This window comes from Planococcus citri, chromosome 4, assembly GCF_950023065.1.
Source record: "Planococcus citri chromosome 4, ihPlaCitr1.1, whole genome shotgun sequence".
Lineage (NCBI taxonomy): Eukaryota > Metazoa > Arthropoda > Insecta > Hemiptera > Pseudococcidae > Planococcus > Planococcus citri.
The window spans coordinates 27,504,621-27,529,558 of record NC_088680.1 but is presented as its reverse complement, the minus strand read 5'-3'; the positions used below and the strand labels follow the sequence as shown (position 1 = coordinate 27,529,558).

The 24,938-nt window shown below is 31.6% G+C and overlaps 3 protein-coding genes across 7 annotated transcripts in view; 1 reads left to right on the top strand and 2 right to left on the bottom strand.

The window, feature by feature from the left end:
* The window catches only part of LOC135842737 (peroxidase-like), a 36,309-nt gene extending 28,703 nt beyond the window's left edge, over positions 1–7,606 (bottom strand). The window contains exons 1-2 of one of the 2 annotated variants that reach the window (XM_065360340.1): positions 7,030–7,606; positions 1,796–1,844 (exon numbers count right to left, since the gene is read on the bottom strand). In XM_065360340.1, coding sequence (XP_065216412.1) covers positions 1,796–1,844; positions 7,030–7,110 — 130 coding nt within the window. In that variant the 5' untranslated portion in view covers positions 7,111–7,606. Of the gene's footprint in view, positions 1–1,795; positions 1,848–7,029 lie in introns of those variants that run through there. The other variant, XM_065360341.1, reaches the window with a different exon arrangement.
* An 8,655-nt stretch (positions 7,607–16,261) lies between these two features.
* LOC135842744 (uncharacterized) lies at positions 16,262–21,412 on the bottom strand. Of its 3 annotated transcripts, none has more exons than XM_065360354.1 (6): positions 19,904–20,033; positions 19,477–19,594; positions 19,262–19,307; positions 18,763–18,825; positions 18,004–18,231; positions 16,262–17,566 (listed from the first exon to the last, which is right to left on the bottom strand). In XM_065360354.1, the coding sequence occupies exons 3-6, from the start codon at positions 19,283–19,285 to the stop codon at positions 16,997–16,999; spliced, it is 885 nt and encodes a 294-aa protein (XP_065216426.1). In that variant the 5' UTR covers positions 19,286–19,307; positions 19,477–19,594; positions 19,904–20,033; the 3' UTR covers positions 16,262–16,996. The 3 variants fall into 3 exon arrangements, with proteins under 3 accessions (XP_065216426.1, XP_065216424.1, XP_065216425.1); XM_065360352.1 differs by lacking the exon at positions 19,904–20,033 and adding exons at positions 20,270–20,446; positions 20,983–21,412 and having other exon boundaries at positions 16,263–17,566; positions 19,262–19,594; XM_065360353.1 differs by lacking the exon at positions 19,904–20,033 and adding an exon at positions 20,983–21,412 and having other exon boundaries at positions 16,263–17,566; positions 19,262–19,594.
* On the top strand, positions 21,412–24,032 carry LOC135842743 (LDLR chaperone boca-like). Of its 2 annotated transcripts, XM_065360351.1 has the most exons (5): positions 21,412–21,700; positions 21,809–21,883; positions 21,958–22,118; positions 22,190–22,331; positions 22,404–22,517. In XM_065360351.1, the coding sequence occupies exons 1-5, from the start codon at positions 21,539–21,541 to the stop codon at positions 22,428–22,430; spliced, it is 567 nt and encodes a 188-aa protein (XP_065216423.1). In that variant the 5' UTR covers positions 21,412–21,538; the 3' UTR covers positions 22,431–22,517. The 2 variants fall into 2 exon arrangements, with proteins under 2 accessions (XP_065216423.1, XP_065216421.1); XM_065360349.1 differs by lacking the exons at positions 21,412–21,700; positions 21,809–21,883; positions 21,958–22,118 and having other exon boundaries at positions 22,191–22,331; positions 22,404–24,032.
* The last annotated feature ends 906 nt before the right edge of the window (positions 24,033–24,938 follow it).

The window sequence follows — 24,938 nt, the reverse complement described above, 5'->3', positions numbered from 1 at the left end:
ATAAGTCATTAGAATATGATATCATTCGGCAAAATTAGTATTTTTTCCATAATATATCAGTCACCAAATTTTCAGTCAAATTCCCTCCCCTCCCCCACCCTCTCTCAAAAAACCTATTGTAGTTTAATCCCAAAAATGGAGCCAAATTATATTTGCCTCGGGTCTGAATTGGTTCTCGCAGGCTCTAATTTGAAGTTGAGATCAAATCAAAATTTTTATTCCAGAAGTTAGAATTTGAAATTCTTTAGGTTACCAACCCATATGATTTCATTCTGATTTCATTCTGATGGTTTCAAAATATTCGGAGATCGATCATATCAAATAATGAAGAAAATTTCAATATTTACGTTTTTATTCTTTTTTTGTAATTTTTAAATTTATAAAAATTGGCCTGAAACCAAAAAATCTCCTGAGATTGGTTTGATCTTTCAAAATTGAGCAATTTGAAATTTCTGGGGAAAATTGAATAACGTGATTAGCCAGAGCTTTCTTTCGCTTGAAAAAAATAATGTAAATAAGTATTACATATTAAAAATAAGTTTGAAATTTATTTCATCAAAATAGTAAGTTCTTGAAATATTTTCAAACATAGGTAGTAGAAATAAACTTCAGCATGAAAAATGTTGGTAATGAGAGTTTTAGGAATTGTTTTTTTTAATCCAGCTTGATCTCATATTCAAATCCTTATCTGCCAATTCAAATGGTTCTTTCGGTAAATTTTTCAAACGTGTGTCTGAGGTTGAGGTCTTAAGTAAATTTTTTGAGATAACGAATTTTTTTCGCAAAAATATCTAAGTAGATATTTTTAACCTTAAGAATGCATTCCTCGGACCGAAAAAAATTTCTTCCTAAAACAACACACATAATTTCCATTAGCTCTGTTTTCCTTCCATCATTCCAAGAAATATTGACACTCTTGTCAACGAACCAACATCACATTCAGCCCCTCTACCCCACCTCCACTCCGTCCATCTCTCGCAGTCACATATTTATATTAAGTATTAATTAATATTCAATCTCAATCGCAATCGTCATTTGCTTTTCCATTAACGCACGTTGCACCTTGTTGATTATAAATTTTTTCAAAAACATTACCGCACGTACCTGCACTTGCCTTCCTATCGTACGGTAATCTACATTGACATACTTTTTTTCACTCTCTTTATAATTGTACCTACTACAAATGGTGGGCAGGTATGGGTAATGTCTTCTGTAAAGTCACATTACGACCGTAGTAATGAGGCTTACATAACCCCAAATCGAATATAGTAAATTTGTACGACGAAAAAATTTTTAATGCTTTGATCATCCTTGTCCTTGTATATGTTTATTTAGGCTTAACAATAGGTATTGCAATCCTTTTAGTCATATACTACGAGTATATAGAGGTTGACGATACTTTAAGATACTAAAATAGCAAATAGGCTTCAGGTACCTATATATGTACTTTTTGTTCAAAAAGAACCATAGCGAAATGGCAAAGTTTTCTCAAGTTTTGTTGTTCGTTGGTGTGTTTTTTTCTTTATTGTGTACGAGTTTGGATTAGGCTGGGTTCTTTTACTTACGTGTATTTTATTTATTTATATTTTTTTTTGCACGAGCTTCGTGACATTGTATGTATGTAGGTACGTACGAGTAGTACATTTTGAATAATTTTATGGGTTGCTCGTATGAAAGTTTTTCTTGCTTCGATAATGACCATATATTGTGTACGTAGCATTGTAAAATTTAATCTGTGCATCTCGCGTAATGAGCTATACAATATACACATGTCCATTATTATGAAATTACTCACTAGAATGCAGTGATCTCTTGCTTCTTCGAGTATTGACGGCGTTTAGACTCTGTAATGAAAAACAAAATCGATTTATTTAGTCGTTTCGATGATGGATCGTAAAAAAACCTAATCAATATGTCAGATATAACTACAGGTCTATACGTGTGAATGACTTGTTTATAGTGGTGAAAATAATAATGAAATGAAAAGTTAACGTTATTATTATGCGATTCGATAATGACAGAGTTCGTTTTTTATCTGGGCATATTAACTTTCAACTACGGGTATACTGGCACACTTCCTCGGAATAGGGGTTTTTCCCAACTAGGTCGATGGTCAGTGTTACGTATTTGCGATATGTCTCGCCAGTCAGCTCGCTGTTGGTGTTGCTATAGTAATTGAATACGAATTATGGATACTGCAAGTATGTACCTATGAGGTACTCAGAAGTAGAGATATTTTACGTGGACTCGCGTCTAGTATGTTTGTACCTAGACCTAGAGCGTCTATTAATGTATACGTCTGGCTCTAACTTATTATAGGTAGAGGTACAACTGCAGCTAAGTGAGAGTACTCGTATACGTCAGATGAGTGAAAGACCTACTTCGATGTGCATAATATAGGTACCTAATACAGTTTACTACAAATAAGAGAGCAAATAGGTATGTATATAAGGTATTATCACACAGGTACGAGTACATAGGGGTATTCCCCAATTACGTTTGTATTATTGCTGCAGCATATAAATAAAGATAATCGCTGTTCCGCCATCTTTTTCATCTTCTCGCCTACACATCGAGGGTCATTTTTAGCACGAATAAACGTGTTTATTTAATTTTTGTGTTTTGTATTTTTTTTTGCTTTTTTTGTTAAATTTAAATCTGACAAGCCGAGTGAAAAAATTAGCTACCGTGCTTTTTTCACTATTTTCGTTCCGGTTAAATCTCCGGAGTATGGTTAAAAAATAATCTGATTGTACGTTCTGTATGAAAATTTCGTGCTCTATGTACAAAGATGCTCGGAATGAGATTTTTTTTTTACTTTTGCTTTCTTTGAAAAATGATTCGAACGAGGATTGTACGTAGCAGCAGTTGTAGCTGGGTAGAATTAGGTACTATTTGAGACGATGTTGTTTTTTTTTTCATTTTTTTGGTTAGAAAAGAAATTTCTTGTAAATTAAAATATTAGACGGCGGTGTTTTGGATTTTACTGGAAATTAGACGTAAAATGTGTTGGTTTTTTTTAGAGAGAGAGTGTAGAAGGTTGAATTTTAATTTAAATATATATTTTTTTTGGTATCGTTCTCTTTCTTCGTAGAGCATTTAAAGAATTTAGAGGAAGGAAGAGCACATTCAAATTTTTTGTTCGTGGTCAATGTGTTACGACTACGTAAGTCGTTTTCAGGACCGTCGAAGAACCGAAAGGTAGCCCGAAGCAAATCTTGTTCCATCCCTTTATGTACTAAAAATCCAATCGTGGGAAAATTCTTAAAATTTGATCAATCATATTTTGTACATAATGTTTAAAAACAACATAAAAATTGATGCTTTTCAATACATGTTTTCAGTTCAATATTTCTAGATATTCATAATTCACGTTCGAGGTACCTGTCTGAGGTCCTTCATTTTTTGAACCCTTCAAGAAATCGAGGTCAAGAGTTAACTGTCCAGTTATTCACCCCCCCTCCCTGTGGTTTTGGTTAGTTTTGAGTAGGTATAGTAACTAATCAAGTGGACCCCCCCCCCATAAGACTTCGTGCATCCCTTGTGCTTATAGAGATTATTACTTCTACTCCGTATTGTGTTTCAAAAATTTGTCCAAGAAGTGAATTGAAGGAGCAACGGCTTAATACATATTATGTAACATGGTAGCGCATTTTCAAAATTGAAGGAGCTGGCTGAGGGAAATTTTCAAAGAGGTTAACCACAAATTTCAACAATTTTACTGCTGTTATCTTGTTCAATTTTGAGAATAGGCCATTTTGTTATAGTTAGAACTATACATAATAAAAAAAGTTGAAATTATCATTATTTAATTATCCTCGTGCATGTTTTTATTCTTTTTTTTGAAATATCAGCGAGAATTCTGATTCAATCTTCCATTAAATTTTAGTTTGATTTTCTGAAATATTTTCCCATAAATGTCAACAAAAAGTCATGATCATGCATTTAATTTTTATTCTTATCAAATACTTAGTTGTTGATGACATTTCAAGTAATTTTTATAATTGCTTAGCTACTTGATTTGCGAATTTGATTGATACGAGGAAAAAGTTGTGGGAAAAATGTGTTTCTTTTCAAGTTTAAATAGTTGTCGCAAATTTTCTAAATTTAAAGTTTATTTTATGCGGAAACCAACATTCTTCAAATTTGGTTTTAGGGTGTGAAAAAAGTTCTCGGTGTTGACCCAATTTTTTTACTTCACTGGATTTTACCTTGTTTTTTTCAAAGTTATGAATGTATTATGAAGATTTAACCGAGGGAAAAAATGTCACTCACTTACCTACTGATCATATTAATTCGTGTTTTGAAAAATTTATTTGATAAAGTGCAAAATCTTGATCAGGGGTGTCAAATGCTGATCAACCTCCTCGATTGACTTCTGAACAATTGGTAAACTGATCAAGATTTTGGCACTTCTCTTTACTTATAACATTTTCAAAAAAAATTGTGTGTGAAAAATAGTTTATTTCAAGGACAAAATGTTGAATCAAAACAAAAAGTTCAATGTCTCGAATTTTTGGAAATTCAAATTTGAAGTACCTATCTAGAGCATCAAAACTCAAACCAATGGAGATAGAAAGCTGAAATTTGTTCTCACGTAATTTTTGACCTCCTTCCCCATCCTGAATTGATTAATGTTCTCATCGAACCGGTCCCAAATTCTCAAAATGAGTGAGATTTTTCAGTTTTCAAAGAAATTGCGAAGGAGCTCAAATAAAACTGAACAACTACATACCCGAATTTTGAACTTTTGGACAAATTTTTTTCTGGAAATTTTGGTCAACATAAATTTTGGTCAGCATTTTTTCGAAATTTAAGCCAGAATTATTGGAAATTTTAGCCAAAATTGTTGGAAATTTCGGTCAAAATAATTTAAAATCTTGACCATGATATGATCAGAATTTTTTTAAAAAACTCAGCCAGCATTTTTTAAAATTTTGGTAGCATTTTTTTAAAACCTTGGCCAATTTTTTAAAAACTTGATTTGCCAAAGGTTCAATAACGTTTGAAACTACAACAAATCCTTTTGAGAGGAAATGGTAGATAGAACTTTTCCAAAACATTCGGAATTTCTTGAAATTTTAGACAAAGTTTTTCTTGAAATGTCAGCCAGAATTTCTAGAAATTTTGGTCGACATTTTTTGAAATCTTGGTTATGGTTTTTTTGATATCTGAGCTAGAATTTTTGGAAGATTTGAGCTAGAACATTTGGAAATTTGAGCCAGAACTTTTGGACATTTTTTGAAACTTTTTGGTCCGAATTTTCTGAAGCTTTGATTGGAGTTCTTATTATTTGTTTGTTTGTGGGGGGGGGGGGGTTGTAATTGCATGATTATTACACCAGTCGTGTGCGAGTTTATATCAAGTTGGTTAGATTGAGTTTGTTTATTAGATATATGCATTTTTTAATTTCAAAATGGTTGTCTGGTATGAATATCGGGGGCATTCGTCTATTTGTATGGGTAGTCTGTCCTGGTGTAGAAATTCTGAGTAGAAGAATTGACATATGGGTTTTAAGGCTCTTTCATAGAGGTTCTCAAAGTTTTAGCAACAACTTTTGCAGCATTTTTGAAAATTTTGGTAAACATTTTTTGAAATCTTTGCCAATTTTTCAAAAATTAAAAAATCTCAAAACTCTCTAAAGGTTTAATAAAGTTTTGAAACCACCGCAAATCGTTTTAAGAGAAAAAGTAGAACTTTTTAATGCATCCGGAATTTTTCAAAATTTTAGAAAAAGTTTTCCTGGAAATTTCGGTCAACATTTTTTTTGATATCTCAGCGAGAATTTTTAGAAATTTGAGCTAGAAATTTTGTGAATTTTTTGAATTTTTGGTCCACATTTTCTGAAGTTTTGATAATAATTTTTGAAAATTTTGGTCAAGATTTTTGCAAGTTTTAACCGCAACTTTTGAAAATTCTAGCTCAACTGCAACTTTTTAGGAATTTTGGTCAAAATACGTAGTCTAGGTATCTATTTTGAAATTTTGGTCATGAGTTTTCAAAATTTTGATCCAAATTTTTCTGAATATGCAGCTGAGATTTTTTTTGAGAATTTGGTCAAATATTTTATTTAAATTTTTTGAAAACCTTAGACAGCGTTTTTAATGTTTTTGTGGACATTTTTTGAAATTTTTATCAGTTTTTTTTGGAAATTTTAATCAAAATTTTTTGAATTATTTTTGCCAAAATTTTTGGAAGTTTAGAACATGAAAAAATAGTATGAGAGGAGAGCTGTGTAGGTAATACATATCGAGTTCTAAGCCTTTTTTTCTTTGTGTAAAGATTTAAAAACACGACGCTTGGGCACTCTGGACTGAATTCTTCTCTGAATTTTTACATCCCGGTGAAGTTTTCAAAAAGAAATTGTACGTTGATTCTACAAAATTTCACGCTCAAACCTTGAATTTTCAATATGTTTGATTGTAAGTTTGCTCATTTTGACGGAAGATTGCTTCTTCGTCTTCCAATTTTCAGCTATGTACATCTGACATCGAATTTTCTCTATATTTTTTGGGCGTGACACTTGTTTGTATGTACTTCCGCACCATTATACACCTGATTTGATTGATCGCCAGTTCTTTCAAATTTGTTTTAAAAAAATTGTGTAGCAGAATCAGACTCGAGTCAATCATTGTCCCAATTCTTATTTGAGATTTTTTTGTTGTAATTTTTAATAAATCCATTGAAAGTTTTCTTTAGAGGACGTATGCACTTTGTGAAAACTTTCCTCTTTATATGATTCTCAAAAAAAAAAATATATAGGTAACCGGTTCTTTTGAAAAACAAAAAAAAATCAGAAAAATTTTTAAAATTAGCAAGAAATTTAGTAAATAAAAAACACGCACAGAATCATTGAGCTTGTAAAATAAGGTACTATCAAAACTTTCCAAAAAAAAAAAAAAAACGTCAAAACTAGGCCACTCGATATTCAATCACCAAAAAAAATCAATCAACGATCATCCACAAATACCGATTCGATCAAATCAGATAACGAAAAATTTACGCAAAAAAAAATTATTGCAAACTCACCTGCGACGAGCAGCATAATACGGAATCGCGAACCAGCACAAAAACCGTTACAAAAACACCACATAAAATTATTTTAAACATGGTACGCGAACTACACACAAGTTTACATGGCGTTGGAAAATCAAAACAGTCCCTCGAGAGCAAACGGTAAACTAATAATATCGAATCGCTTATGTTTCATTATCATATAGTCCATTTAAGTATGATTCACGCGTTCACTATTTTAGTCGGTAGCGAAATGAGATAATTGTTTTGTGCGAAAGCAACAAGAAAGATGTACCGAGGCATATGAAGGAAAAAAGTCAGTTTAATTAAAGTCATTTTCAAAAGTTCTGACATTGACCACAAGTCACGTCTCGACGCAGAATCATTAGTCCACTTTTATTATTGAAATCGCATTTCTCGCATAATTAGCAGTTCATGAAACACTAGCCTCGTTTTTTTTTTTCACCTCTTCTTCTTTACTTCGCGTATATTTCTCTACATATATCGCATTTTAACTCGTGAAGGTTTTCAAAACTACAATGTAATATGAACATTTTAATATGTAAAATCACTTTATGACAACCGGTTTCGTTTGTATGTATATGAATTAACATGTTATGGATGCGGTATTGTATTTTTTTAAAACTATTATTCTCCCCCACTGCAGGCGACTGTTGCACCTACCACCAGTCCACACTTCACATAGGCCGTTTGCATCGAATGGAAATGGAAATACAGACGCGGAAATATGAAAAATTACCTACCTCTCTAATAACTTATATCGTACTTGATGGCGCGATGAAAGATGGAGTTTTTTTTTTTACCTGACCGTCTCGCTGTATTGTATTTTTTTTTTTTTCGAGTTATTATATTTTCGCGCCTGCATAAGTCTTATTATCGTTTATAAAAAGGGAATGAATTGGGAAATGATAATAACTTATACTCTTTCTAATGAGCGACGATAAAAAAAAGTGTAATTTTACTGTCGAAATTCCTGTATCCAATCATTACGAAGTTAATTGCTTTTTTTGCGGATGCTGTAACTTGGTATAACTTGGGAATTCCAGAAAGTGACAGTCTTCGATGTATCGATGCGATTAAAGGAAAAGTACGGTAAACTTACTGACCTGATGTTTCCTAAGTAAGAAGAGTACCTACCTGAGCTGATTTTATGATTTTCATCCGTGATATTGAAAGCTGTGGGTGGATGGGAGGGGGAGGGGGGAAGTGTTGTCTCAAAATTTTGATCGTGAATGAAAATAACTAATCCAACAAAGCCCATAGGTGTTTTATTGCGTGTTATCGCGTGATGAAATTTTACGAATTTTTGTCGAAATGTAAGTGCAATTAAAATTTTTCTGACTAATAAATAGTAATCACATAGGTAGTGAGAAATTACTCATAATTTTACATCGAAAAAATTCGACAGAATTCGAAATAATATTGGTATTAGATCAGAATTTGGCCATGACCTCCTTATATAGGAGATGATCAGTGATCACGAATCATATCCGTTCGTATTTATTTCTACATCCTTATTTATATGTATAGGGTGTCCGAAGAGTGAGTCACCAAATTGATATTGCTATTAAAAAAAAAAAAAAAAAAAAAAATGAAAAAGTTTGATTAGAAAATTACTGCTAAACAAAGTTTTAAAAAATATAAATTCTTAAAATTTAGAAATTTGGGCTCTGAGGTTTGGTTTTGAACTTTTGATTTCAAAATGTAACGGTTGTGTCATCAGAAATTTTTCTGCATTTTCAGTTTGGCCTCTTAACTTCTCGAACACCCTGTGTATAATCGTCAGAAAAAGAAATAGCATGGCTGAAACTTGGGTTAAAAATTTCAAAAAATTTTGTGTGCCCCGACGATGGTGCGAAAAAAATTAATCTGTACAAATACAAATTTTATTTATTTTTTCATCAAATTCACAATCACCAATTAGGAGTGAAGGGAGGGTGGGAAGAGGTACGTTCCTCAATTTTGAAAATATACATTTTAGATAAGAAAACATAAGAAGTCAAAATGACGCCATTGAACCAGTCATGCCCAAATTTTTCTTAATTTGCCAAATTCATTTTCTAATTACGAACTTTTGCTGAGTTTTGATTACTTAAAGCTCTTTATTTTAATTGATTTTAGTACGTACATAATTTTTTTGTATTTCTATGCCAATTTTAGTAATTTTCTGACAATTTCAAACAATTGTGTTGATAATTTTGTTCAATTTTTGCTTTCAACAAATTTTGGGGCATGGGGCTTAACTTTTCAACTTTCGTTTTCCTTAAAAATATCACACAATTTTTGTAAAAAAATTTCAATAGGTACCTAAATTTTTTTCAACCTTGATCATTATTTTTTATGCTTCTGTTGTTGATTTTTAAACAGTTTGTCGATATTTTGTGGCTTTTTCACAATATTTCATGAATTTTTACCTTGTTTTCTGATTTTTATGCCAACTGCCAACGTTTCTTTGATTATGAAAAATTTTGGTTTCTCTATAGATCATTTTACAATGATACGTATTTTTTCAAATCATCTTCATTTTTCAGTCATTTTTTTTGAGAAATTTCACAAATTTTTCAAGCAATTTCAAGTTTGTTTGCTATTTATTGCAAAGCCAAACGTTGGCGTTATTTTGCAATTTTTTTCTTAATTTTCGCCAGTTTTTGAATTAATTATTTATTTTGATTTAGATTTTTGGAAGTTTTTGGTGTTTAAAGCAATTTGAACATTTTTTGCAATATTTTATGGAATGTTGAATTTTGATCTTGGCAATTATCATACACTATTTTCTTCAATTTTTATTTCAGTTTTGCCAATTTACTTTTCCTGTCCATTTTCAACTACCTATTTTTATTTGTGCGTGTGTGGTTTTTTTTCTTTTTAAATTAGTAGTCGATTCTGTATACTTGTTTTTTCATTTTCTGCAACTTTTAGTTTTTACATACCTAACTTAAGCCAGTTTTTCATAAATTTTATGAGATTTTTGCATTTTTCACGCAAAGTGATCAATTTTTTTCAATTTTATTATTTTTTTGTATGTTGAGAAATTTTTATACCAATTTTATAAATTTAAAGTTCGACTAATTTCGAGTAATTTTTGCAAAATTTTTAGTATATTTTCTTGTTTTTTTTAACATTTAAAAAAATATTTTATGTATTTACCTGAATTATGTGATGTAATTTTTTTCTGTTTTAATCAGTTTCTCTAGTATTTTGAGGAATTTTTGCTAAATCCTACGCAATCTTGATCATTTATCAATTTTTACTCAATTTTTTCATTCGAATGTCACAGATTTTCTGCTAATGTCAAGCTATTGTTGCAAATTTATTTCAAAATTTTTAGCAATATTTTCTTGTTTTTCTACATTTAAAAATTTGTCAGCATAAATTTTGCTGCTTTTCATTTTTTTTTTATTTTAAGCAGTTTCCATGATTACTTAATTTTTGCTTAATTTCTCGTTGAAGTTAAGTTTCGTGACAACTTTGTCAATATCTTTTTATCGATTTGAATATATTTTTGCATCGCTTTGTGGAAACTTGATGATTTTTTTTTTTTGGATTTTTCTCAATTTTCAAGCACATCTTGGTAGGTATTGGTAATCTTTCTAACATTTCCCTAATTTACAATAATTTTTGTGTTTTGGTTGATTTTTCACAAATTTTACAGAAAAATTTAGTGAAGAATGCGATTTTTGGAAATTTTTTGTTCAGATTTAGGTGCTTATATCAAAAGTTAGCATCTCCAATCCTTCTGGTAAATACAAATATAGGGATTTGACAAGACAACTGTCGCGCTCTAGGAAATGGTAGTCAAAAACACCGGAACTAACGAAAGGTCCCGTTGTTATCAGCAATTTTCAACAATTTTCCTTCAATTTTCACAACATTACATTCCAATGTTTATACTGGGACCTTTCATCAGCCAATCATAAACAAGGCGACACTAGCGCGGCGCACCTCTATCAAGTTCCTATATTGAGTGTCCGCATTTTGGGAGTTGATTTGCACGAAAAAAGTTCAAAAAAGAAAGCTTGCTTAAGTATTTATTTTTCAAATTTTTGAGTTTATTTTATTGTAACATTTCAACGTTTTTTGTGCTTAAAAAATGGAACTTATACTCTGGAAGATTGAACTTTCAATGTTTAAATTTTTACATAATTAAGCTGAGTACTTACCTATTTAAGTTCGATTTTCTTTTGACCTGAGCTCACCTGAACTCGAGACATGAACCTTTAAAAGTTTGATAATTTTCTTGAAGCCTCAGTAAAGTAAAAAAATCCCCTCCCTCCTCCCACCTTCTGTATTCGGCCGAAAATTGTGGCCCATATTTCGTTATACCATTCAGGTAAACCTGTAAAAAAAAAGTTGAATGAAATTAGAAAACCCAATGTACTTCTTTTTTGGTTCGAATTGATGTAGAGTGGGCGCCTTAGCAAATAAGGATAATTTTCAAATGTCCTAGACCTGCCTGAAAGTACTGTAACGAATGAAACATAGCAGTATTGTAATTTCTATTTATGTACTTATCAATGGTAAACTATCAAAGAACCTTATAAATATAGTAGGTAGATAGTTGCAATGAATTTATTCATATCGTTTCTCTGTCTCTTGGAATATATTTTCTTTTAAAAGAAATTCATCACGTGCTGAAAATTACAAGATCACATCGAAATATTCCAACGAATACCTATCGAATTATAATACGTATTATACGATGAATGTATTTTGGCCATTTTTCCCTACTGCCCTCCCCTTCTCCCACTCTTGAAAAATTGTCATTTGTATGTTGACCAGAGAAATGAATAAGATGATATCATATCAGCTCGATTAATTCTCGACCTTGATCTTTTGGGATTTGGATCAATTTTTCAAAGCCAGAGTTGCTTTCTCAGGTTCTATGGTGGACTTTGAGCAGGGGGGGGGGGTGTTTCTATATACCTCGAATGTCTTTAATCATGATATAGGAAGGCTTTTCTGTGAATATAAGCCTTGGGGGAGGGGTAGTCTTGCTCGAGAATATTGATAAAAATCAGACTAAATATTAATAATCATTTTTTTCCCATCACAAATTTTCAGCAGAACTTTTTTAGTCGAGAATTTTGATTTATAAATTGTCGAAAAATTGGTCCATAATCTGAACAGATGACTATAGGCAACCAATTCACTTAGAACAACCAAGAAATGCTGTATTTATCGGTACCTAAACCTATTTCTATAGTGTCCTAGACTTGCCTTATATATCTCAGCTACCTCCGCTTACAGCTGTGAAATGTAAAACCAACCAACAAATCGCATCAATGAACTTCATTGATTAAAGAATGAAGAAGAGGAGTGAAAAAACCTTACACGGAATACGCGGCAGGTTATCTCGGGTACACGCGTTTATTAATATTAATAATGCGGTGCGCGAGAAGTTTTAAATAACCAACGTTGAAATTTAGCCGGCTCGCGATGATTTATAGATTGATGAATCGTGTCCGACCCTCGAGATTTATACCTGCAATAAATATTTCTCGATAACGCGTGTTCTTCGTGTCTAGCCCTATTTGCAGTAGTTTTGCATGAGTTATTAAGTACATACGTTTAAGTTTGATATGGCATTCGAATATTTGATATAAATCATGGTCAATGCTCAATGATTTGTTACCCAATTCATCGCGCGGAGGAGCTATAGAGAAGAGATAGAGATAGTATAACGGTCTTGTTTCGTGTAGTATGTGGATGATGTACCTGTGCTCGCCTATAGGTACATGCTAAGCATAAGAAAATATCGCATCTTTTCAAGTTCATCCGCACTTTGGTGAGATGATTCGCGGTGGACTTGGCGTCTAATTTACAGCATGTCTAGAAAGTTTTGCTGGAATTTTTTTTGACCAAGATGGTGGTTGCGAAATGGTTTGATTATTGTTAGATATTTTTTTATGGTTCTGTTTTTAATGGTCGTATTGAAAAAAAAATTATGGTCCGTGTACAGGGTGTCCCAAAAGTGACGAAACTTGATTTTTTTGTTGGAGATCATACACAACAAAAGAAAAGGCTTTCAATCGAAGGGATAGATAGCTAAATTATGAAAAAATTACCAGTAATTTTACCTACAAATTACCAACAATATACTAAAAAAATGACGAATAATTTACCAAAAATTACTAATAAGGCACTAGAATTCCTTCGGAACAAACCACACGTTACTATAAATTCACCTTATACATACGTGTTACAAACCAGTAAATTACCAAAAATTACAAATAAGTTACCAAAAAACCAAAAATTACCAGAAATTTGGAGGAAAACAAAAATTACCAGCAATTTACCAAAAATTACCAGTAATTTACCAAAAAGTTGGAAATTACCTGTAATTTATCAACAAAGTTAGAAATTACCTGTAATTTATCAACAAAGTTAGAAATTACCTGTAATTTACAAAAAAAATGAAAATTACCTGTAATTTACCAAAACGTTGGAAATTACCTGTAATTTACCAAAAAGTTGGAAATTACTTGTAATTTGCCAAAAAGTTGGAAATTACCTGTAATTGTAATTTACCAAAAAGTGGGAAATTACCTGTAATTTACCAAAAATTGAAAATTACCAGTAATTTACCAAAAAAAAATCAAAATCCATCAGTAATTTACCAAAAACAAAAAATAAAAAAATAAAAATTACTGGTAATTTACCAAAAATTGAAAATACCAGTAATTTACCAAAAATTCAAAAATTACTAGTAATTGACCAAAAATTACCAGTAGTTTACCGTAAATGAACAGTAATTTACCTAAAATGACTAGTAATTTATCGAAAATGACTCACAATTTACCGAAAATTACCAAAAAGGTATCAAAGATGACCGGTAATTTACCAAAAATTACTGGCTAGTAATCCTCTAAAAATTGCCAGTAATTTAGCAGAAATTTCCATTACGAAAGATTACCAATACCTATACCTACCTAATTCATGAAAGATTACCTTCCTCTCAAAAGAGACCACTTTTCGACTCTGGATACCATAGCTCTGACTAAAATTTATTCAAAAACCGATTTTTTCTAAATTTTATCATAATTTAGGTAAAATTTATTTTCCTTTGAAAAATTTTGAGATTAAAAAAAATCACATTTCATGACTTTTGGAACACCTTGTAGGGAATCTAGAAATTATTCACATTACCATTTCAAACGTTTCTTTAACGAAGTTCAACACTGGTCAAATTATTTCGCAACTATCAATAATAATGTTTAATGGGAAATAGTCGTCAAAACTTTTCGAAACAAGGTGTACCTATGCCCATTATCTTCGTATTTGAAAAACGAAATTCGTTCAACGTCGAACACTCACTCTGTATGTAGATATTTTCTTCTTATAAATTTTAATTTGCTAAATTAGCGTGATTTGCGACGACGTGCGACGACTGAAATTTTAAAAATTCAAATGAACTTTAAAAAACCCAACCAAGCTGAGCCGTTCAATTTGAATGGATTCAACTTTGCCCTTGTATTTACCCTTCTATTTTCTTTTTTTTCCTTCTTCTTCGAGAACTCAAAGTTGAATTTTAAAAATGTTCTTGAATGAATCAATCTTATCTCGGTTTTGAGTTAGCCTATTTGACGAAACGATATTTTAATGGCAGGTGACTGCGATTTTTTTCCCCCTGTTTTGTGGAGTTTTTCGCTGTGTGACTGATGAAATAATGCGTGTTTTGCGGTATATTGGAATATGATCTATTGTAAGATAGCGTGTTCGAATCGTATTAGGTAGATGTGACTAAGATGAAGCGAGGCGAGGACAAAATTTCAATTTTTAAATCCATTATAAATATGCTATAGATAGGTATCTGTTTAGCTCATCGTGTATAGTTATGTGTACTTTACTTGTTTGCTTGCTGTACGTAAGTAAAGGAGGTATATGGTTAGTTTGAATTATTATAAAAAAAAATTACTTACAAGAATTAGCAAAAGGTGAGCTAACAATAAAGTAAGTAATGGCTTTTAAAAATGAATATTACGAAGAATTGCATATTAATGTGTGTAAGTTTATTAAGTACGTCTTGTTTTTCTAAAAGTGATTGAGAGATTCTTCTCCGAAATTCGTGACTATATTTTCGGTGCATCAATTATGTCATCAATGATTCAAAGAATGTCTTGCTAGATAGCAGGAAACATAAGGTATTATTATATAAGAAGTGATGATGGTGTGAAAAAATGATGATTTTTCAATTTGTGGGCGTGCGAGCGTTAAAGTGGTTGTGAAAAATGATGTTTTTTTGTTTTTGTTTTTTATCGAAGGTCGTGTAAAAATAAAAATTTGAAAGTATCTACATACGATAGGTATGACTGAGTTCAAAACTATTTTTTGAAGTGCAAATGAATCTGTTGCGACGAAAATTACCTACGATGTAAATTGGTTTACTGAAAAATAAAGTAAAAATTTTCCTAACCTTGTACGGGTTTGCTTTGGTCATTTCTACACGTGTTCTCGATGACCTCAACAAGGTACATACTAAAAATTGTACGAATTAGGTACCTATCTACATATTTTCAGCCGTTGGTTCGGTTTTGTTTTTCGAATTCAAAAAAACAGGATAATTTAAATAAAATTGGAAAAATTCGTAAACTGATTAAAGCATTCATTTTAGTGGGAAAAAGGTTACTTTGAAATTTAAAAATTATTATGATTCGCAAGAACGAAGATTTAAAAAAATTATAGGTAGGTATATTTAATTGAAAAAAAAACACGCATTGAAGAATTTAAGACCATACCTAATATTTTAAAATTGAGTCTTGTGCATATATTTATGAAAAAATTAAATTGAAGTCTCCCTAATTTGGTTAAAAATTTGATGAAAAATGGTGAGATGCATTTGGGAAAAATCAGTGAAAAATCAATGATAAATCACTGGAAAATTGGTGAAAGAATAAATTGCTACAAACTACGAGGAAATCAATAGAAATTTAATTAAATCGCTAGAGAATTGATGGAAGGAATTACTGGACCGCAGGGTGATCAAAAATGCCTTAAAAATATCTCGAAAATTAATTTGAAAAATGACTAGAAAATTAGTAAAAAAAAAAAAAAAATCAGTAGAAAAAAACTACAAAACCATTACTACTGAGAAAACAAATCGATCGTCGGAAAATCAAAATTAGAAAATAATTAGATACTCAATGATGAGGGGGAAATCAATACAAAATTGTTTTGAAAAATGATTCAAAAATTATTTTTTTGAAATCACTGGGAAAAAATCAGCAAAAAAATGGCAGAAAATTATTTGGAAAAAGTCGCTATGAAATCAATGATGAATCACTGAAAAATGGTGAAAAAAATTGTTAGAAAATTACGAGGAAAAAAAGGTTTATGAGGCAACTTGAATAACGTGTATGTCTCATAATTTGCCTACCGTGTTAGTAACAGGGACAAGAATACCAATAATGCCATGAAAATTACGTGTAGTCCGGCATATGACATAAATATGAAGTAATTGCGCCCCATTTAAATGTTTTCAAGAAACGAAATTCACAGTGAATTCTAAGAATTCTTACAAACATTAGAGATTTTAATTACCTCGAAACAAGAGTTAATTTTTTTTTACAAAACATGGTACCTATTGAATCTTATGAAGCTAGAATTCTGAAATTTATGCCAACGGTTCCTCAAACATTTGGCTAATGAATGGCACCACAAATGAAAAATTTTTCTGATTTAGTTTTCGAGATATTGACCGAATACTAAAAAAAGTCAAATACTCAATTTTGGGCACATGCCTTTCCAAGATTACACATTCGACTTGCCCAAAAGATTCGTTTATTAGCCTTATTAGGTACCATTTCTTTCAGTTTCATCAAATTATTATAAATAAAAATTGCAAAAGTAATCATCAAACTTCGTTAACAGTTTCGAAAATAGAGAAGTGTATTGTAATATAAACTGGATGAATCCACTGCTGCGCAATCTTGAGATGAATTTCTTGACAAAGTCGTCTCAGTTCTCAAAACCTGTCGAAAAACTCATTCACATCATGTACATCGAAATTACATACTAGGTGGATTAAATATCGATTCTTTTTTTGACGATGTGTTGTTTTACCATCAGGTTGGCAGTCAAAGGATAAGGGTATTTTCTGCATTTTTCGTTTGTTTTGCTTCATCTTCTTGTTTAAGCGCTGTTTCCTGTTGTGTTGTGGAGAAGTCACATTTTCAGGCTTGAGGCATTTCGTTATAAAGTCGATAGAACCAGGCAAATATCTCTCTAATTTATCGCTTTGATTACAGTCGATAGCGTCATTCAAATATGTTTCTAAAGATTTCAATAACTCCTCAATGGCTCCTGCATTTTTTTGAAGCGCATGAGAACGCTGATGGCGAACTGCAATTAACGTATTAATTATTCCTTCTACTTCAGCTGGTACACGTTTTGCATTAAAATGTGCATCATAAGGCAACGTTGAAGGTAACACAGCTGCCCATCTCGATTTTGGTCGATTATTTTTCACGAAGAACTCGCAGCATTCGTCTAACATTCTGATGGATTGATCTAATTTCAGATGCCACAATGAACACTGAAACAGAACAATAAAACCTACTGTGAGGTTGTGTTTGAAAAATTAGGTAGGTACATTTAAATAATAATTATATTATAACTATTGTTACCCACTAACCACCCGCTTTATATTTATAATTACACTGGAAATACCAAAACACCACCTTCTTACTGGAATCTCCATTGTTTTTGAAAACACATTCCTCCCCCTGCCAATAACTGGAACGTAACTGAAATTCTGATCATGAATAACCGTAATGGAGTGGAAGAGTTTTACCTTGGTTTTACAGTACCTATCAAGTATTAGGTTTGGTAAAGTTATCGACGAAAAGCTAATGTTTATTGCAAATAATTTTCTAATTTCTCGATTTTTTCCACGGCAAACAAATCTCAAGGGTTCATATGTGAGGGAAAAACATTTAAAAAGATGGCCACAATGCCACATAGCCAATTTACCTTAATTTCCTGTTCCAGCTTGGCATGATCTTCTTTCAGCTTGGCTTGAAGATCTTTCAGCATGACATTTTGATCTTCTTTCAGCTTGGCTTGAAGATCTTTCAGCATGGCATTTAGATCTTCTTTCTGCTTGGCATATTCATCTTTCAGCTTGGTTTCTAAAATATCGTTTATCTTTTTCGTCAATGTTCTATTAAAACTGTTCGTCAAGTTCGTATCCTTTAATACCTATGGAGAGGTACATAATATTGTTTAACATTTCATTCCAGTTACAGCTTCACACAGTGGGATGGCGTAGCCACATACGCGTTTTGCGAGTTCGCGCCCCCCCCCCCACCTGAAATGTTCTGTTAGATGCTCAAAAATTGTAATTTTTCCTCGCTTCGCTCGAGCAATAATTCTATCTTTTTTATAAAATTGTTTTTGTATTTGGGCAAGTTCTGAAAAAACACGCCAATTTTCAGTTTTCCTCAAATTCTTAAACTTAAACGCCCCCCTCCCCTTCCGACTTGATCCTGGCTACGCATCTGGCTTCACATATACGTAATAATGCTATCTCTCTAAATTTGAAACAGTCAAATTTCACTGCTTAGCAGTCACTACATTTTTCCTTTTTGAAAGCAGTAGTTTTTTACTGCAAAACAGTAGAAAACTACTGCTTTTAAAAAGGCAAAATGTCGTGACTGCTAAGCAGTGAAATTTGACTGTTACAAATTTAGAGAGTATAAGTAGATATAGGTATCTACTATAAGTACTTACATCGTCATCGATCACAGTAGATGCCTGCATTTCATCAAACGTGACTAATATAACAATTGAGATCTGAAATTAAATAAACGAAATAATAAATTGAAAGCAAAATAACTTCACATTTACACCAGCCTCCCCCTCTCATCGACCAAACAATTTGGTAAAACAAAACATTCAAACGATTTCGTCATTTCCATATTAATAAGTTATTGTTTTTTAATTAGCGAAATAATATAACGGTAATTTTTTCAATTTTAAAATACCTACATATTAGGGTATCCATTATTGTCAATTTCTAAATTATGACTACTTCATTTCATCTTCTTTTACGATTATTATGATCAAAGAAACAAAATGTCATTACGAAAATTCAGATTAGATAGGCGCCGAGAAGATTACTTTCAAAAAAAAAAAAACATAACCGTATAATAGCTAAATAAAATAATTTTACAAACACCCAGTAGGTAGGTAGGACTAGGTACCTAGATACAATTTTATTGATACATACCTGGATGAAAATTATTCTCCTCATTTTTGAAGATACATTGAGAGAACTATTCAGTAAAAATTGATGTAAAATTTAGTAAAGTTGCCCCCTGATTACCTTTTTTGTAAAATTTACTGAATTTTATCATATAGGTACGTAAGTACATGTTACTGACAAATGTTGTAGAAAAAGTACTTTTTACTAGGTACATTTTTTAGTAGTAGGTATGTACCTACTATGAAATGTTGTAAATACTACAAAAAAATGCCCAGGGGTCTCCTTTACTAAATTTTCCAGTAATGTTTTCTAAAGTGATTTTTCTCAACGTGCACAGGACAGAAAACCTTTCATCAGCTGCAAAGAATACCAACAAAAAAGTTATCAATCAAATGATATACTTAGTTTTTAAAAAGTTTAATTTACAAGTATGACCACCAATAATTTCGAAATACAGGCCTAATTTCATCTTATCACAGAATAACCTCTAGAAAGATAAACTTAAAATGTTGATTACCTAGATTCTTTAGTTAGGTACTTGAATTTTGTATGGAAGAAGTTTTTTTTTTGTAAAACATTTGATACCTAATAGCTAACGATTGATTTTGAATTAAAAAAAATTAAGTTACAATTTTTTAAATATGATTTTACTTTTATACCTCTTACCTTTCGTATAGGTGTAGTTATTTATTTAAAAAGATTTCAACTCAAAAAACGTTGGGCTTGGGCACATATTGGAAATCCGTAAGCTTTACAGCGACTCGTTCTTTTTTATACTGTGACTTTGAAATTTCACCAACACTGTGTGACCTTCCTACTTATCCTGTATATTACGTCGACAGCTCTTTTCATTTTCAAATTTTAAATTGATAGAGATAGATCTACCTACGAACGCTGTATTAAATTGAAGTTTCTATTTGTTTCGCAACTTTCAAACTTTCACCAAGTGTCAAAAGAAACTACGATGATTTATACGTAGATTTTCTAACTTTATTACACACTAGGTTATTTATTTTAACAGATATTCAATACCTTCGCAGTCAATTGTTGAAACCAATTTGAGTGGCAATAAAATTCATCAGTCTTTTGTTTTAAAACCTTTGTAAATTTTCTTCGCTATATACTCCTTGCCTATTTATTTAGATTTTAGTCGCTGAAACGTGCTTTCTATACCTACCTACTTGAGCTTAATAGTTTTGGTTTTGGATGCTGAGAAAAACAAAAATTGTTGAATTAGGTGCAAAATAAATACAGTAACTCGTAGGTACATTTTTATATATGTAGATAGATGGATTTATTTTACGAGCAGTATTTTTTTGTTTTTTTGTTTTTTTATTTGAAGGAGGGGCTATACTGAATTTAACCGTAAACTTAAACTTAACCCTAGAAGTTAAACAAAGGCAAATTTTAGGTTAACGGACGGTAAATTCAGTATAAACCAAGCTAAAGTATAAGTTAAGGGAATAAGTATCCCCTTAAATTCAGTATAGCCCATCCTTCATGATTCCTTCAACTTGAATAATTGGTAACTCGACATTCGAACCATAAAGAATAGTAATTAATAATGTCACTCAAGTACCTACCTACTTATAATTTTTAATTTGCAATGACATTGTTGTAAAGTGAAAAAATTCAGCATAAAATGAAGTACTTTGCGTTTTGCGGTCATTACTATAGCAATGTTTATAATAATGGTGATTAAAAATAATATAAATTACTATTTAATTGAAATTAATTATAATTACCGAGCGTTTGTTGGGTGTTTGAATTATTTTATTAGAAAATTGAAAATTAGAGAAACATTATGCGCATGCGCACTCTACAATAACAAACGAACGACAACCACGTATTGTGTTATCAGCTGTTATCTAGTGTAACACTTGTGTGAGTTGTAATAAAATGATTCGTTCGATCGGTTAACATTTGTGATTGCGATTAATCAACTTTCACGTGTTTTTAATACTCCATCAACTTATCTAAATTTTTCTAGCTAGTTTATATCCTATGTTAAATCACTCAATTTAAGTCAAATTCAATTCGAAATTCGCGATCAACTAGTGTCAAATTTGGTGGCCAATGAACCCCTGATTCGTTCATTTCGAAGACCTTATTGATTCACTGAAGCTTGACCACAAGAGATAAGATGATAGTGCGTCGGAAGAATAATGGTATTTTTGATATAAATTAATTATTCGTTACAAATTTATTGTAGTCTGGTTTATTTCGCATCGTTACGTAACAGAACAAAATAATTACTAGTTATCTTCCTTTTTTATACAACCTTGAAAACGACCGTCTGCAATGAATAGTCCAAAATACTTGGTGTGTTTCGTGTTATTCTCAAGTTTAACTCTACTCGCCGCTAAGAAATTTCCAAAAGAAGAGGAGAAGCCGGCTTGGGCCAAGAAAGATATCAGAGATTATTCTGAAGCCGATCTCGAACGTTTATTAGATCAATGGGAGGTTCGTATGTACATATTTTCATTTGTTATCTCAAGTGCATTAGTACCTTATCTTATGGTGACTGATTAAAAGTAAATAGAACTGAACGTGTGATATTATGTGTTATAGGAAGACGAAGAACCTTTAGAACCTGACGAGTTACCGGAACATTTAAGACCTCAGCCGCAAATTGATCTCAATAATGTACGTAATGGGTTTAATACTACGAGTAATTTATTAGAGTTAGTTCGAACAGCACTGATTTGCTTATTTTATAGATTAAAAACACTGATCCCGAAGAGTTGATGAAATTATCTAAAAAAGGTAGAACGTTGATGACCTTCGTTAAAGTATCCGGTAAACCTACGAAAGACGAAACCGAAGAATTAACTAAATTGTGGCAAACTAGTCTGTGGAATAATCACATCCAAGCTGAAAGGTTCGGTAATTCGTTCGTATGTATTAGAATTACTCGAGTAAGATTTACTAACGTCGTATAATTCTGTACAGATATTTGATCGAAGACGATCGAGCCATATTTATGTACAAAGATGGATCTCAAGCTTGGACAGCCAAGGATTATTTAATCGAACAAGAACGCTGTGATACGGTAACAATCGATAGCAAAGTTTTCGAAGGAAAATACAGAAAAGTACGTTCATTATCATCGTCTGACATCTATTCTTATTACTTTAATTTAACCGATTCGTATCATTTTTCGCAGGGTTCTCCAACTCGATCTGAATTATAATCACGATGAACAACGTACGAAGCAAATTACTCTACGTCATCTCCTACGTGGACGTATTGGCGGTCAGCTTAATTATTCCATTATTTAATCAACATCTGCAATCGATGGGTATATCGAATGTTAAAATCGGACTCCTCGGATCCATCTATTCAGCCGTTCAATTCTTCGCTAGTCCAATCATCGGCCATACCAGCGATGTCTACGGTAGCAAAAGAGTATTAATCGTTACACTCCTTACGTGTTCCATATGTTACCCTATTATGGGTCAAGCTACCACTTTCATCGCCATGTTAACTATAAGACCAATCATCGGATTCGCTAAACATACTCAATTATTATGTAAAAACTATATTCAAGAAAGTACCGACGACGAAAAAGAGCATTTTCGTATATTCGGCAACTTGAACGGATTCACTTCACTAGGCTACATTATAGGACCGGTCATATCAGGCTACCTGATCAATACCGAAAACGGTTACTCGAATATGTGCTGCGTTACCGGAATATTATTCGCTGTCAATGCTCTAATTTCGTATTTCCTTCAGATTAAATCGAAAAAGAAACCGAGTCAACGTCGAAGCACTAATTTCATTACCAGTTTTAAGCATATACCTTGGGCTACGTGTTGGGATCTATTTCTACTCAAGTGTTTGGCTGTATTTGCTATGTTTTCCTTCTATCTTAATTACCATACTGCTATGACGACTCGATTTGGCACAACGTCAGTTCAAAACGGATATTCGTTATCTTTACAAGGACTAGTTCGAGCTTTGGCTGCGTTCTTTATCCATAAGATATTCGAGTTGTTTCCTAATCATCTGAATACATCGCATAGGATGCGAATCATTTACGGTATCTTGATCGTCACATTTTCGGCGTTGTATTTATCCAGCTCGTTTTACCTATTTTTAGTATTCTTGGTACCGTTGAACGTATGCTTGTGTTTTATCAGAATCGTCAATCATGACGCTTTGGTTGAACGAATCAAAGATCATCAGAAAGGAATTATTCTCGGAGCATTTAATAATGTCACAGCTGTGTGTAGATTTATCCTTCCGTTATGTTCGGGGTATATTGTCGACGTATTCGGTTACGATGGATCGTATCTGATTTCTATTCTGTCTCTGGTAGTCGGTCTTATAGTCATAAGCATGTACAGTGTTCGGCAGAAAGTCGATTAACTTAATTAATGTAATTTTAGTTCGTAATTTTTTTTATTTTATGAATTTCAGTTACCAATTTGTATATTTTAGCCACGTTATTCTCATTCCAATTGCTCAAAAGATAGGGATCGTTGAATCGGAAGTATGTTATCTTTCGAAAGTGATAATACAATGTAATACGAATTCATCGACGGTGACGTAATCGGTGAATTATTTGATATTTTTTAAAGCCTTTTGTACGATTGTATCCTTTTTCAGACTAGTGATCTATTGAAAAAATATTTGTACGGTAGAAGTGAGGAGAATCTCTTTCTCAAGTTGATGAGGTGTCCGTCAATTACGTATTATTTTTTGTAGCATTACTCGTGATATTTTTTATTTTGTTTATATGTTTATGAAATGTATGTACGATTTGTAAATATAATTTCGTTTGATATTATCTCGTAGTTTTAAAATTTTTAGCTCAAAACGTGTAATTTGTTTTGTCATTTTTTCCGCCAGATAATGAGAATTGTTGAATGTGACGTCGGAAAATTTTTAAATTACAATTTCGCGTCGACTTAATGTTATTTTTGATGATTTACAGTGTTGTGTTTTTGCACATAACCGTATGCTTGTACAGGAATTGCCAGCTGATGAACTTTGGCGATTTTTGAAAGTTCAAGAGCACAAAATTTCAATATTAATTGATATTAAAAAAAATTTTTTTTGAAAATTATGAGCATTAAACCGACACAGATCCCACAATCAGTTGGTAAATATTGACGAAATGGGTAATCCACTTTTGAATCTGATTCAAGTAAATTAAATGTTTTCTTTATTTGTCCAATTTAGATATGTTTCAAAAAATACTTTGAAAATGACAATATTGGATAATTACAAATATTTCACAATTATTCACCTCGTTTGACAAAAAAATGAAAAATCAGTTTAACTTCTACTTTTTTTTTATTGAAATGGGAAATTTAAGTCCATAAAATCAACAACAAATGATTATTTGCACAATGAAATGATAACATTGAAAAAAATTGAGATTGTGATATTTTTCTGATTCAAAAAAATATAATTGTGCTCACTGTTGTTTTTTTTTTTTTTGAGGTTTTAAAATAAAATTCTGATTTTTAGAAATTCAACGTGGAATTTTGGTGGATATCAAAGATACCTATCAGTTTGAAATGTTGAATTGTTGTGTGAGTGAGTAAATTTAAGAAAAAAAAATTATTGAAACTTGAAAGTGAGATAATAAATTAAATATGACTTTTTTTAACCTACTTATTCATCAATTTTTTTCTCTCTTTTTCCTTTCATTGAAAATGTTACAATTTTTTTTTTTTCTGCAAAATGA

Coding starts and splice junctions, on each gene's coding strand:
- LOC135842744 (XM_065360352.1), bottom strand. CDS start 19,285: ATGAGGAGAATAATTTTCATCCAG. Junction 18,826..19,261: donor GGAGAATAATTTTCATCCAG/GTATGTATCAAT, acceptor ATTTAATTTCAG/ATCTCAATTGTTATATTAGT. Junction 17,567..18,003: donor AGCTGGAACAGGAAATTAAG/GTAAATTGGCTA, acceptor GTTCTGTTTCAG/TGTTCATTGTGGCATCTGAA.
- LOC135842743 (XM_065360349.1), top strand. CDS start 22,436: ATGAACAACGTACGAAGCAAATTACTCTACGTCATCTCCTACGTGGAC.